The sequence below is a fragment of the Podarcis vaucheri genome, assembly GCF_965113315.1.
Source record: "Podarcis vaucheri genome assembly, chromosome: 5".
Taxonomy (NCBI): domain Eukaryota; kingdom Metazoa; phylum Chordata; class Lepidosauria; order Squamata; family Lacertidae; genus Podarcis; species Podarcis vaucheri.
In genome coordinates this window covers 37,008,368-37,022,027 of record NC_138763.1, presented here as the reverse complement: position 1 = coordinate 37,022,027, position 13,660 = coordinate 37,008,368, and the positions used below count along the sequence as shown (strand labels likewise).

The 13,660-nt window shown below is 45.8% G+C and overlaps 1 protein-coding gene and 1 long non-coding RNA gene across 2 annotated transcripts in view; one reads left to right on the top strand and one right to left on the bottom strand.

Annotated features, from left to right (window-relative positions):
• The window catches only part of GPC1 (glypican 1), a 202,089-nt gene extending 191,843 nt beyond the window's left edge, over nt 1-10,246 (bottom strand). The window contains exon 1 of the mRNA XM_082221832.1: nt 9,276-10,246. Coding sequence (XP_082077958.1) covers nt 9,276-9,441 — 166 coding nt within the window. The 5' untranslated portion in view covers nt 9,442-10,246. The remainder of the gene's footprint in view (nt 1-9,275) is intronic.
• Nucleotides 10,247-10,432: 186 nt separating this feature from the next.
• LOC309532063 overlaps nt 10,433-13,660 on the top strand; it is a 162,944-nt gene continuing 159,716 nt past the window's right edge. Inside the window, exon 1 of the long non-coding RNA XR_014219572.1 lies at nt 10,433-10,875. This is a non-coding gene — a long non-coding RNA (uncharacterized lncRNA). The remainder of the gene's footprint in view (nt 10,876-13,660) is intronic.

Sequence of the window (13,660 nt, the reverse complement as noted above, 5' to 3'; positions counted from 1 at the left end):
CCGACTCTGGGGTTGCGGCGCTCATCTCACTTTATTGGCCGACGGAGCTAGCATACAGCTTCCGGGTCATGTGGCCAGCATGACTAAGCCGCTTCTGGCGAACCAGAGCAGCACACGGAAACGCCGGTTACCTTCCCGCCAGAGCGGTACCTATTTATCTACTTCCACTTTGAGGTGCTTTTGAACTGCTAGGTTGGCAGGAGCAGGGACCGAACAACGGGAACTCACCCCACTGCGGGGATTCGAACCGCCGACCTTCTGATCGGCAAGTCCTAGGCTCTGTGGTTTAACCCACAGCACCACCTGCGTCACTTTTAGAAAGTAGAAAGTAGGCTTCTGTAAATGTTACCGTTGTTCCTTCACGCACTTTTGACTCTGATCCTGTCTATCATTGACATGTGGCCCTCAGAACATTCCCTAGAAAGGAACTGGCCCTCGGGCTGAAAAGGGTTCCCCACCCATGACTTAAAATCTGTGTGATTTTTTCCTTTCCACTCATTTCAGTGGGAGGATTCACAAACTCTGAGGTTCTCCAACACTATCGTGGCAAAACTCTGAGGGATTCATCTAGGACAAATTATTTTTTAAAAGATGAAGTTAAGCAATTTGGTTGGCAACTTCCACTTTTGTTCAAAGGGGTCATGAGAAAAAGTGGTTTGAACAATTAGACTTGCAAACTCCCTAGGGAAGCCAATTGCCCATGGAAGATAGAGGATGCCCAATGGCCCATAGAAAATGCAAAGGGGAGGCACATAGCTAAGGGAGTTTTGTGCATGAGTTTAGCAAAATTCAAACAATATGCTTTATAAGCAAATCAATTTAAAACTTTTTGTTTTAAAAACAATCTCCCCCCTGCATAAGCATGTCTGCATTTTGTAAATTGCAACTCTGAACACTTTCAGTACTCTTCAGACCCGATCACAAAATTCATCAGTTTTTAGGACGTCAGCCCTTCATTGGAACCCACTGAAATGAAATTTGCAACTGTGTGAAAGTACTGGGATAGCCCAGAAGATTATAATCAGGCAGGTTTAATTCAGGCAGGAATTATATACCAGCACTAGAGAATGTTTTGCCTGCCATGTAAAGCTGGTAATGATTTTTTTAAAAGAATTGTCCAAAGTCCTGGTATAAGGGTACATAGCATGTTTTCTACCTACCTCATTGAAAGAAACAGTAACATCTGGAGAAAATATACAGTGGTACCTCGGGATGTGAACGGGATCCGTTCCAGAGCCCTGTTCGCATCCTGAAGCGAACGCAACCCGCGTCCGTGCGGATCACGTTTCGCTGCTTCAGCGAATGCGCGTGACGTCATTTTGACCATCTGCACATGCACACGCTACGAAACCTGGAAGTAACGTGCTCTATTACTTCCGGGTCGCCGTGGAGCGCAACCCGGAAATACTTAACTTGAAGCACATTTATCCCAAGGTATCAGAAGGTCGGCAGTTCGAATCCCCGTGACGGGGTGAGCTCCTATTGCTCGGTCCCAGCTCCTGCCAACCTAGCAGTTTGAAAGCACGTCAAAGTGCAAGTAGATAAATAGGTACCACTCCGGCGGGAAGGTAAACGGCGTTTCCGTGCGCTGCTCTGGTTTGCCAGAAGTGGCTTAGTCATGCTGGCCACATGACCTGGAAACTGTATGCCGGCTCCCTCAGCCAATAAAGCAAGATGAGCGCCACAACCCCAGAGTCGGCCACAACTGGACCTAATGGTCAGGGGTCCCTTTACCTTTATGACTGTATTGCCTAAACATTACCAGTGCAAATATAACCATTAATGGTATTAATAATAGTAATTTAAACCTCCTATACATTCACACCTTGAGTTGAATGTTCTTCGGGTTGAGCGCGTTCGAGTTGTGCTCCGCATCTTGCGTCCCGTTCGTATCCCGAAGTACCACTGTATACTAATAGGCTTCATGTGGACCTCAGCAACTGTTTGAAATATTTGTAAAACTTTCCTTTACATCTGTGATAGATATTCTGCTTTGCACGTAGAAGATCCTAGGTTTAATTTCCTAGCATCTACAGGTGGGGCTAGGAATCACCCAGAGTTTGATGCAGTACAAAGATAGGAAGTAACCATCTTCATACAAAAGAGTATATATAAGCAAGGAGGGTGAGATAAAAATCTTACCTCTTAAATATATTATCCTGAACAGGTTTTGCTTTAAAATCAATTAAGCAGCGTAACATCAGACCAAATATCCATCTACTCCACCATCTTGCCTGCAGTGGCAGCCAACTACCAGTAGTTGTCAGAAGGAAGCTCATAGCAGATTGCTGCTCTGTTGTATTAGGGTGCAGCTGCCAGACCAACCCTTCCTCACTGTCCATCAGTTCCTTTGCCCAACCTCTTCCTCCGCCTAGAGTAGCAAAAGTAGCAGATAGGAGAAAAGCAAGCAAAGGGACCTGTGGAAGAAGGTGGTCATAGGGACAACTTTTACAGCTCTCTTACACTATTCCATGGCAATGGAATAGCTACTATACAGCTACTATAAAGAACAAAATATGCTGGATCCCCAGCTTGTGATCTGACAGCCCTATTTGTAGCCCATGGCTATATACATGGAATCTTTGTTCAGAGGCAAAAGCCATAAAACCATGAATTTGTCCCCTTTAAAACTTTTTTTTAAAAGCAATTGTCTTCTAAAATGCAATGAAAACCATTTTAAAAAATTTCATTACTTGTTATTTTATTTTGGTGCACACAAAAGACGAAGGAATTGTGTTATTATTGTTGACTCTAAAATGCAATAAAAATCATTATAAAGGATACAACCGTCACCACACTATTCCATGGCAATGTATACTATATGTTGCTTACATATTCTTTTGCTTGCCTTGATCCTACATCCAGTCAATTCTATGGGATGTTCCTGAGTTCAAGCAGTTTTGAAAGAATTTCTATACACTCTCTCCACAAAGTTGGCATTATGTTCTGCATTAATCATAGATTCTTTTTTCGTTTCTAAATTAAAGTGACCCAATATGGCATGCATGGGATTGCTGGCTTACAAAGGGAATATATCCCATAGAAATCAAAGGCCATTACTTCTGAGAACAAGTTTTTTTAAAAAAACAGAGAAAAGATTTTAAAGAGGAAAGTTTTCTAAGTCTATTTACATGGAAAGAGTTACAAACCCCTAATCACTTTTTCCAGCTCTATCATCTCTTTTCAAAATGTGGCAATTGTAAATAGTAAATAAATGTGTTGTATATTTAAATATGATGGTGTGCACCACTGAGACTCAAGGAGTTTTAGCTCTGTCCACTTAGGTACTAAGTGAAGCACCAGTCCAGACCAATGAAGGGAGCTGCTAACATCCATAGAGACTCCATTCCAGTCTCCAGGAAGCCAATCCACTCTATGAACAATTGTGAGGGTTGGTATCTTATATTAGGTGAGACACCTGAGCAGGGCTGCTGCTGGTATACCACCTACCCCACTGCCTAGCAGCCTCCCTGAGTGAGCTGATGGATATCTCAGAGATTATATTTGAAGAATCCCCTCCACTGTTGTGCTGGGTGGACTACTGTACTGTGCTCTGCGTGGGGCTGCCCTTGAAGACTATTCAGAAACTGCAACTAGTGCAAAGTGCAGGCTGCTGGCAGGCAAAACATCTGGTGGGCAATTTGGTATCATTAGCAAGTGTGATTACCTCATTGTACACTGCTGACTGCAAATCATTAATTACCACCACCTGCAATGTAAATCCTTATGGGATATCAGTGCTCAATTCTCTCCATTGTGAAAGCTCTCCATCTGGCTGGCCGCACCTTCAGCTTGCCAATAAGCAATCCATAAAATGATCTGTCCGCTTGTTCAAGGACTGCTACGTTTTCTTAGCAGCCTTAGGTTTCCTTAGAAGTTTTTCACGAACCCAACTACATCAATGCCTACTGGGCCATCACAGCAGAAAAGCAAAGCAGTGTGCATCTTTCTAGCCAAAAAAAAAAGCATATGAAACAGGGACTGTGCTAGTTTATGAAGCATATGGAACTCTCAGACGGCTCTAAGAACAGCTCAGGAAAGTGAACAGATATAGAAATAGCTCTTGATAAGCAATGTATTTGCATATTTGCAGGCACTCTAAAGAGCCATCCCCCCATGCCAATTCCTTCTTCAAACCGCATAGTGGGGCTGGGGGGAGCCTGGAAAAAGGGAGCTAGCAACAGCAATCTCCAAAGGGAACCTAATGAGGAGTCTCATGAGCCTAGCTCAGAGACGAAAGGAACACTACGTCTAGAATTCAGTGATGAGAATAAAGCATTTGCAGAGACTTGATTGGGATGGAAAGAAACTGCCAATAGGTTTTGAAGGAAAGCAGAAGGTGAGTATAGAGGGGATCTGGATATGAAAAAGAGTAAAGGAATAGGAGGCAGTGCCGTGCAGTGGGTAAAGTGATATGTTTGGAACCAGGACAGGCAGTAAAGTAGTTTACAGCTCTTCGCTTTGAGTGCAACTCTTGCATTTGGAAACGCCAACCCCCCCCCACCATAAAATCTTCTGCATGTCAGCTCCCAGTGTCCAAATCACATGCTCTATCAAAACACACTGACTCTTATATAGCAGTCGCTAGACGGATATTAGCACAACACAGATGTGACTTTCTAAATTTTTACCAATTTGAAGTGCATATGGCAACCACCAACTAGGAACATGAAGAATTCCTTTTTAAGTACACAGCTGGCAGTGCTAGAAGCAGATGGCTCATAAGACAGCACACTCTCGTTCTCTCATTTTCCACCGTGTACTTCCTCTACCAGCTTTCATAATGGTATGTATGTAACATTACTGTTCCCGCTATCAAAAGGTATATTTTAACACCTTGTCATTTACATATATATTCCTCAGACTTCACAACAGTGGTTCTTATAATTAGCCCAACCCTTTACTTCTAACTGTTCTTGATTCTAGATTCTTGGAATAAGACAATGGATTTAAGACTAGACACACGAAACCCATACCTGAGCAAAATATATTCACGGTGCGTGTAGAATCAGTTACTGCATGATCATATCCTGAAGACATAAACCTTTTGTGGCAAGCAAGGTAGGTCTTGGTGTTTTTTTTTTAAGTAAACAAGACTATATAAACACACACACACACACACACACACACAGTCGTACCTTGGAAGTCGAACAGAATGTGTTCCAGAAGTCTGTTTGACTTCCAAAACGTTCGGGAAACCAAAGTGCAGCTTCTGATTGGCTGCAAGAAGTTCCTGCAGCCAATCGGAAGCTGTTGAAGCCCCATCGGATGTTCGGGTTCCAAAGAACGTTCGCAAACCAGAACACTCACTTCCAGGTTTGCGGCATTTGGGATCAAAAACATTCGAGTACCAAGGCGTTCGGGAACGACTGTATAGGAATCACATTCTGATTTTTAGAATTTCTGTAAGTATTTTTAAATTATATTTATTTAAAAGAAAATCTGAATATAATAGAAGCATGTCAAAGACTAAAATTATAACTTCATCATAAAAATGAATCATGGCCCTTTTCTCTCACACACAACAAGTTAAGAGGCTGTTTTCTGTGTAAAAAAGAGCCAGGGGGAGAAAAATGTCTGAGGACTGCTGAGGTTAAGCATTATGAATGACACAAAAAGCCATGTATTGTATGGTGTCATTGTAGGTATGCTACTGGACCCAGGCAGCCACAAGTCATCACAGGCATACAGTCTTACCAACATCATTAGCTGAAAACATATGGATAATCTTACTCCTATTTATGCTCTCTTAACTATCCAAAAGCTATAATGGGTTCAGTTCTCAAACTGTTGTTGGGAAGTGCCAACAACGTAATGTCAAGCCTCAACGCAACAGGGATGGGTTCCCCACCTAGAATTCTCCCCAGCTTCCCATTTGCTAGATAAGGACCCTTTCCCATAATCACACTGGGTCAGCATGGCGCCACAATCAATATCCTATCCCTCTCTCTCGCAGGTGAGGGGGACAGTTGGTGTCAAACACAAATTCTGGATGGCTACCAAAGCCAAACAGAATTTAAGACTCCTGATTCATATCCTTTCATTTGTACAGAGATGGAAAAGACAGAAATCTCACTCACACTGTAATATATGTATACGCTGCTGAAGTTTGTCATTTCCCAATTTGGATTGTGTATGAACTCTGGTAGATCAAAATGCTTCTTTCAATTTGAGGGCACGCATTATGGCCCAATTTCTTCTCTGGCTGAGATTCTAATAACCCAGTACCTTCACTCTCCCTATTAGATAAACTGATGTTGGAGATGGAGGAGATGTTGGAGATAGGAGGTCCTCAAGAGATTGGGAGTGGGATTGGTTCGCATGCTATTCCTGATGTCAATGGGTGTGTGAAATGGGTTCATTGAGATTCATAAATAGGCAAAGGATAATTTCCCTTTTGGGGGGGGGCGGGGGAGTAATAGTTTTGTTTAATCAGACTGAGGAGGAAGGGGCTCACAAATCACATTCAGCAGCGCAAAGGACATGTAGACACATGATCAAAGGGCTTGGATTATGCTCCTAGTTTGTATAAAGGCAGTCTATTAAATTACAAACCAATATGCTTTAAAGCAGTTGGAGTGCATGTGTGTTTAGGGCATGTATACAGATTTCTAAGAGAACTGTGGTCTAAACTACCTCAATTTAAATTCAACCACTTGGCTGCCAAGCGATTGGACACGAAACATAGTAACAAGGTACCTAAACAGTTGCATTAAATATGTACAAGTAATGGGATCCTGAATAGGTAAACTTGCACCAAATGCTGTGGTGCTGTTATTCCACTGCACCCATATAGACTTGAGTTCTTCAGTTTTCTCCTAATGCTGCTGAGCTACACCTAGAAAAAGTTCCAGTCTGCATTTGGCATCATTTATATGAATAAAACTCCCTTCTGGTTTTGTTGCAGTCTGAACTAAGCCCTCTGTTTAAATCGGGGATAAGGAAGCAGTGGCCAGATGTTGTTGGATTCCAATTCTATCATTCCTGCTGGCTGAAGGAAGTCCAGCAATATCTGGAGGACCATAGGTTCTCCACCCCTGGTTTAAATGGCCAAGAAAAGGAAAATCCCGCCTCAACTATCTGCTTACTCTATGTGAGCAGCTGCAAATACAAGACACACAGGCCAATCCTATGCATGTTTAATTGGAAGCAAGTCTCAATGACTTCCAGAGAACTTATTCCCAAACACTATATGCACAGGATTACAACCTTAGGAAGCAACTAATCTCACCCTGCAGACAGTTAAAAAGCAGTATTTGTCCAAATCTTATGAACATCATGCTTGACTATCAAAGTAAAAAATATTTCATCCCTGAAGAAGCAAAGGAGCCAGGAGGAACTGTGAATAACTGCAAACTAACAAGACAACTGAAACCATTCTGTAGGGGGCATTCTTTCAAAGCTCACCATATTTCAATGAAGGAAACTATGAGCTGTATGTATCCACCATCATTTGTACTCAGATACATTTAAATTAATGGGCATGACTAACTAAGGTCCACTCATTTCTATAGGTCTACTCTGAGCAAAACTTAAAATACCACCTGATGTAACTGCTTCCTCAACATTAATGTAAAACTATTAGGTTTGCCTGGCATACTACTGAACAGCAACCCTAACCAAACTTATCTGGAAGCAAGTTCAATTTAAACCAGTGGGATTTACATCTGAGCAAACAACAGGTTCCATCTAACCAAATTCTACTCAGAGTAAACCCACTGAAATTAATGGGCCGAAGCTACTTTTGTGCTTCAATTTATAAGGGTCTACTTTGAGCATCCCTAGTAGCGGATACAACCCACTATCAGAAATTGACTGTAGAGCATAATTTTAATGGAATAACGCTGTGGTTTGGCTTTGATGCCTACCCTAAGATTACCTTACTGCTGTGTTGCAATGAGAAAGTTCACACAAGTCAGCTAAAATGAACTATTTCCCCCAGACCTTTTGCATTTTTGCATATTTTGCATGTTTTGATACAGGTAATAAGAAAATACCTTTAAATGTATTCATTTTTAAAAAAGGAAAGCCTCCGATACATACAGAGGAAGTAAGGAAATAATCAAACTGAATTCTGGAACGAACTTTCAGGAGTTACCGCAATCTGCATCTTCCGCTAACTTCCTTGAACAGCTGGGCATTCGTGTGTCATTTTCTTTTTTAAAAATTGCCAGCTGGTCTTTAAGCCTCTTCCTTCTCAATAAGATGGAGCACACCATCTCTTCTCTTATCACCTTGTGGCATTCTCTAACTTTGAAACCAATCACAAGAGTTTTTCATTACCCACACCACACTTCTGGCTCAAATCCTCTAGACTGCATTACAGCCTTATGCTAAGGGCAGATTTATTTATTTACAAGCACAGCAAATGACCCCCCCCCCCAATATCACATCACCCTTAGCAGCAGAGGGTTGGAAGCAGGAGACAAGAGAGCCCTCTACACCACAAATGAAACTCATTTTGAGGCAGCAGTGACACCGGGAATGATGTGTTTTGGTGGCGGCTACTTGGTTTTAAGAAAATGTCTCACAGAGACAGATTCCCAACCTTCCCTTCAAAAGCAGAATCCTCAGCAGATGCTGGTTTTGCAAGAACCATCTCAACACAAACTCAACACAAAGTTCCAGGAAATACTGCGGTGGTTAAGTTGCAGCTGACAAAAGGAAATGGAAAAATGGGAAGGTGCTGAATAGAGGGAGGTGGGGGTTGAGGAGAAAGGCAAAGAGCCGCAGCTCTTTCCCCTAAACTAGTTACTTAAGACACCAACATCAGAATGGTTTGTTAGATGGATGAATTACAGAAATTGCATCAGTAAGATCTCCCCACCCCCACCTTTCAGAACACAAAGCAGTGTGGAGCTCAATACAGGATCTGCTGTACACAGCACCTCTTTCCTGCGCCCGGTGCACATGTTTTAGAATGGAAAATCATGGAGCGCAAAGCCTTCTTCAAGTCCCACCTTCGCCCCCGGAGCCCCAACACTGAGTTCGTCTACAAATAGGAAAGCAGTAGCACTCTGCACATGTTCGGCAGTTGTCTTCTCTAGGGATAGCCTCGCGCGTCTCAAGGCTCAGATATGGATTACAGGGCTCAGTGAACTCCCGCGCCTCTCCGTCCTCCATCGGATTAGTTACCAAGCCTGCCCGAGTCACGCATCCAGCTGAGGATCCTGGCTACCCACATTGCTCGGAGATGTGGCAAAAGGGACCCTGGGGCAGAAAAGCCGATAACGGCGGCGATGGCAGAGAACTAGTCAAATGACGCATCTACTCACCCGAGATCTCCGCTTGGGGGACCCCACTCGGGCTGAATCCTTTGGCCCCATAGAGTTGCCGGAGCTCGGCGCAGCTCCTCGGCTTGTTGCCGCCGTCGCTCCGAGCCGACGAGGACGACGCGGCGGCGACCCACAGCAGCCAAAATCCCCACGGGAAGAAACGCATCCTGCTCTCGTAGCCCGAAAAGGAAGGGAGAAGAACCTGCAGCGGGCGATCCCAAAGCGGCCTCGCTGTGCTACTGCTGCCGCCGCCTCTCTCTTCTCAAGACAAGGGATCCGGCGGGGTGCGGAGAGGTGAGGGAGACGCGGTCGCTCAGTCCCACCTTCCCTTGGCCATCTCCTCCCTCTGCCTGCCTTCCCAGCTCCGCTTCCAACCAGCACAAGGGGGAAACCCCCAGGGGCGGGCAAGGAACAATGCAATCCCCAGCCAAACCAAGCGGTGCAGGCGGCGGCGCAAGGTGGCCCAGAAAAGCCGCGGGGTCAAGTCGCTTCCAAGGTGGGGCGCGAGGGGGGAAGAAGCGGCCGAGGGGCTCCGGAGTTTTCACTTCAGGAAAGCGGTGGCTGGAGTGCAGCGCTCGAAAAGGAGATCCCAGGAAATTAAATCCGCGCGCCGGCTGCTGCTCTCACGGCACAGACGGAGAGGAGGAGGAGGATGAGTGTATAAGGGGCAGGTTTGCATAGAAGACCCGATCCGGTTTCCCTCCTTTTTTTTGTGTGTGCGGAATATATTTTAAAAAATCCTCAGAACTACTGCATGGTTATTAAACGACAGGCTGCGTCTCTTGACCCGAGGTGGAGAGGGAGTTGCTGGGGTGCCAAGGAGAAATGCAAACGACTGCAAGCCTCGACGGGCAAAGTTTGAGGCTGGAAAGAAAAGGAGGTGGAGGAAGGAGCTGCCGATTGTTCCCAGGCAGCGGCGGACAACTGCGCGAGGCACGCGCCTCGGTGCGCGTCCGATTCGGCCGGCGAGCGGTGGCTGCAAGGAGGCGGCGGCGGCGGCAGCAGCAACAGCAGTAGCAGCGGCACCACCTGCAAAGAAAGCCAGACCCAGAAAGAGGAGGGTCCACACAGCAAGGCAGGGCTTCCCCGCCGGACGTGGCATCACGCCTCCCGACGGCCAATCAGAGTAGGGTGTAGCGTCCCCCCCCTCATGCGCTCCCTAACCGATGCTCCGCCCCCTCTTTAGTAACATACTCAGCCGTGGGATGTCTCCTTTCAGAAATCGCGGCTGCTCATTGTTTGAGTCGCGGGCGCCGGCCCCCCCCTCCAAAAAGAAGCAACCGGCGCGTTTATGCGCAGCAAGCAGCAAGATCCGAAGCAACGCTGCAACTTTCTCACTGCGGGACGGGAGAAAGAAAGAAGCGCTTTCTGGAACGCTCCTTCCCCCCCCGCTTCTCTTTCCCATCGGAATGCGTTGGGTCTTGCCAAAGCGAATTAAGGCTCTATCGAGAGGGGGAGGGAAGGAGGCGGGGGGGGGGATCGGGCGGTACAGGGCGAGAGAGCCATTGTCAGGCTTGTCGGCAGTCACTCGCTCACGTGGCCGGCGCGCTTCTGCGAAAGAGTAAAGCGGTGGGTTTCGGGCCCATGCATTGCGTGGCCGGTAGGTGAAGCGCCGTTCCCCCCCCCCTTCCAACTCCAGTAAGTGGTCTCCTTACGAAACCGCATTAGTGCCGGAGTTTTCTGGGGGGCCCTGATAGACTCATCGCTACGATCTCTCGAGGAGATCGATCTTGGATCTCCCCCGCTATCTGGGGATCGTGCAACGGAACTCCAAAAAGCTCCCGCCGTATAAACTGCCTCCAAAGGCTCGAGGGCAGCAGCTATTGTTCCATCGTCACCGCATCGTGATTGACTGGCTTACGACGCGTTGATTCCGATCAGGAGCTGCTCTAAAAAACATAACAGTATTCGAATTGACACAGCACTTTTATAGTCCTGGTTTCCAGACAGGGATATTCGTTCTGAGTCAGAGGGCTCTGTAGATCCAAAACAATAGGAAGGCAAGGGAGGGAGAGAGCAAGGGCAGACATATCTAGAGTTATCTCCCAATAGGTTCTTCGTTCCCCAAGTCAACAAATATGTCAATATCAGTGCTTTGCTGCAGTATCAATTGTTTAAAAAGTTAGACCACCAGGTACAGAACAAGAACAGCTTGTGCCCTGCAGGGTGCACAATTTGCCACAGTGCCTTGGGAGCAGGCTGCAGCGAACCAGTGCAGTTGGCCACAAATTAGACTTCTGTGAGGTTTATGCCAAAAAAGGAGAGAGAAGAGACATTTACTATATCGGGAAAGGGATGAGGGTGTCTCTGTGGTTTAAACCACAGAGCCTAGGGCTTGCCGATCAGAAGGTTGGCGGTTCGAATCCCCAAGATGGAATGAGCTCCCATTGCTCGGTCCCTGCTCCTGCCCACCTAGCAGTTAGAAAGCACGTCAAGTGCAAGTAGATAAATAGGTACAGCTCCGGCGGGAAGGTAAACGGTGTTTCTGTGGGCTGCTCTGGTTTGCTGGAAGCGCCTTAGTCATGCTGGCCACATGACCCGGAAGCTGTCTGCGGACAAACACCGGCTCCCTCGGCCTATAGAGCAAGATGTGCGCCACAACCCCAGAGTTGGCCACGACTGGACCTAATGGTCAGGGCTCCCTTTACCTTTACCTTTATATCAGGGGAACTGCAGTGGACTCCTAGTTTACCAAGGGGGACTGTTGGTTAGTTATGGTAGAAGGAGAATAGAATTATATCTGTGCCGTTGCACTTGTGCACAAACGGCTGCAATCTTATGCACACTCACCTGGGAGTCAGTCCCACTGAATATCACTTCTAAGCAAATATGCCCAGGATTGCTCAGCTAGAGGCAATGAGTTCACTGAGGCCTAGAAGCACAGCTAATTAGTGCAACTAATCCCCACAGATTCAAAATGTCAATGGCCGCTCAAAACATCTCTGCTCTGAGGCCAAGGGGCTCAAGCTCGAAAAGCAAGCCTTAGAATCTGAGCAGCATCTCAAAAACGGATAACACTCAGGGGAAGCGAAGCTGTTGGCTGCTCCAGGTTGAGGAGACCTAGTCACAGCCCTACAAGAGGAAAAGGGTAAATATAGGTAAATTACAAAATGGGAGACCAAAGAAGGAGTGGTCCCCAAAGAGTCATTTCTCTCTCTGCCAAGTCACAGATTTTACAGAAAAGTGGCATATCTAGCAGGTTCTCCATCATTCCTGGAGGAAAGGAAGCGGGCACCTTACTGCTTCTGGTACGAAAGGCCAACAATTGCCTTTTGTTTCGTTTTGGGCTGTCATCATTGCAGCTTGGGTGCCTTGGGACTGTTATTGACCCATTCCGCTGTGAATAATCACAAAAGGGAGCAACTTCTCTGCACTGGCTCCCTTTTTACAGAACCAGGTTCCCTCTGTGCTCGGACAAGCAGCAAAACTGAAGACGTTTTAGTGCTTCTTTAAAATATACTTAGAGGAATTAAACATCCAGGGGGAAAGCTTGAGCTTGGTCAATGTGCCCTGTTGGGTTATCAGCACTTTATTTAACTGTATTGCAATTTTATTGTTTGAATTTTCCTTATATATCTATGTACCCCACCTTCAGACTTAGTGTAGGTGGTACATGAATATTTATATAAATCAAATTATAAATAAGTGCATTCTGTTGACAAACACACATACAGGACACAATATCATGTGGCTGTCCTTGTTTATTTTTGGGTTTACAGTGGTACCTCGGGTTAAGAACTTAATTCGTTCTGGAGGTCTGTTCTTAACCTGAAACGGTTCTTAACCTGAGGTACCACTTTAGCTAATGGGGCCTCCTGCCGTGCCACCGCCATGCAATTTCTGTTCTCATCCTGAAGCAAAGTTCTTAACCCAAGGTACTATTTCTGTATTAGCGGAGTCTGTACAGTGGTACCTCGGGTTACGTACACTTCAGGTTACATACGCTTCAGGTTACAGACTCCGCTAACCCAGAAATAGTGCTTCAGGTTAAGAACTTTGCTTCAGGATGAGAACAGAAATCGTGCTCCAGCGGCGCAGCAGCAGCAGGAGGCCCCATTAGCTAAAGTGGTGCTTCAGGTTAAGTACAGTTTCAGGTTAAGAATGGACCTCCGGAACGAATTAAGTACTTAACCCGAGGTACCACTGTACAAGTGTTTCAAGGCATTATATTGCTCCTTCATACTGAGTAGGATGTTCATTTTTAAGAGAGCCTTTTCGGGGGGGGGGACACAGCGTTTTGAATAAAGGACAGGACTGGATAATCAAGGTGAAAAAAATATAAACGTAATGGCTCGTAGATGTTAGATTTCAGCAACCTCCAGTCACTTAAGTGAAACGGTAATTGTCCCTTAAGAGACCTAGAGGAGAAAAAAGGAGGGGGCAAA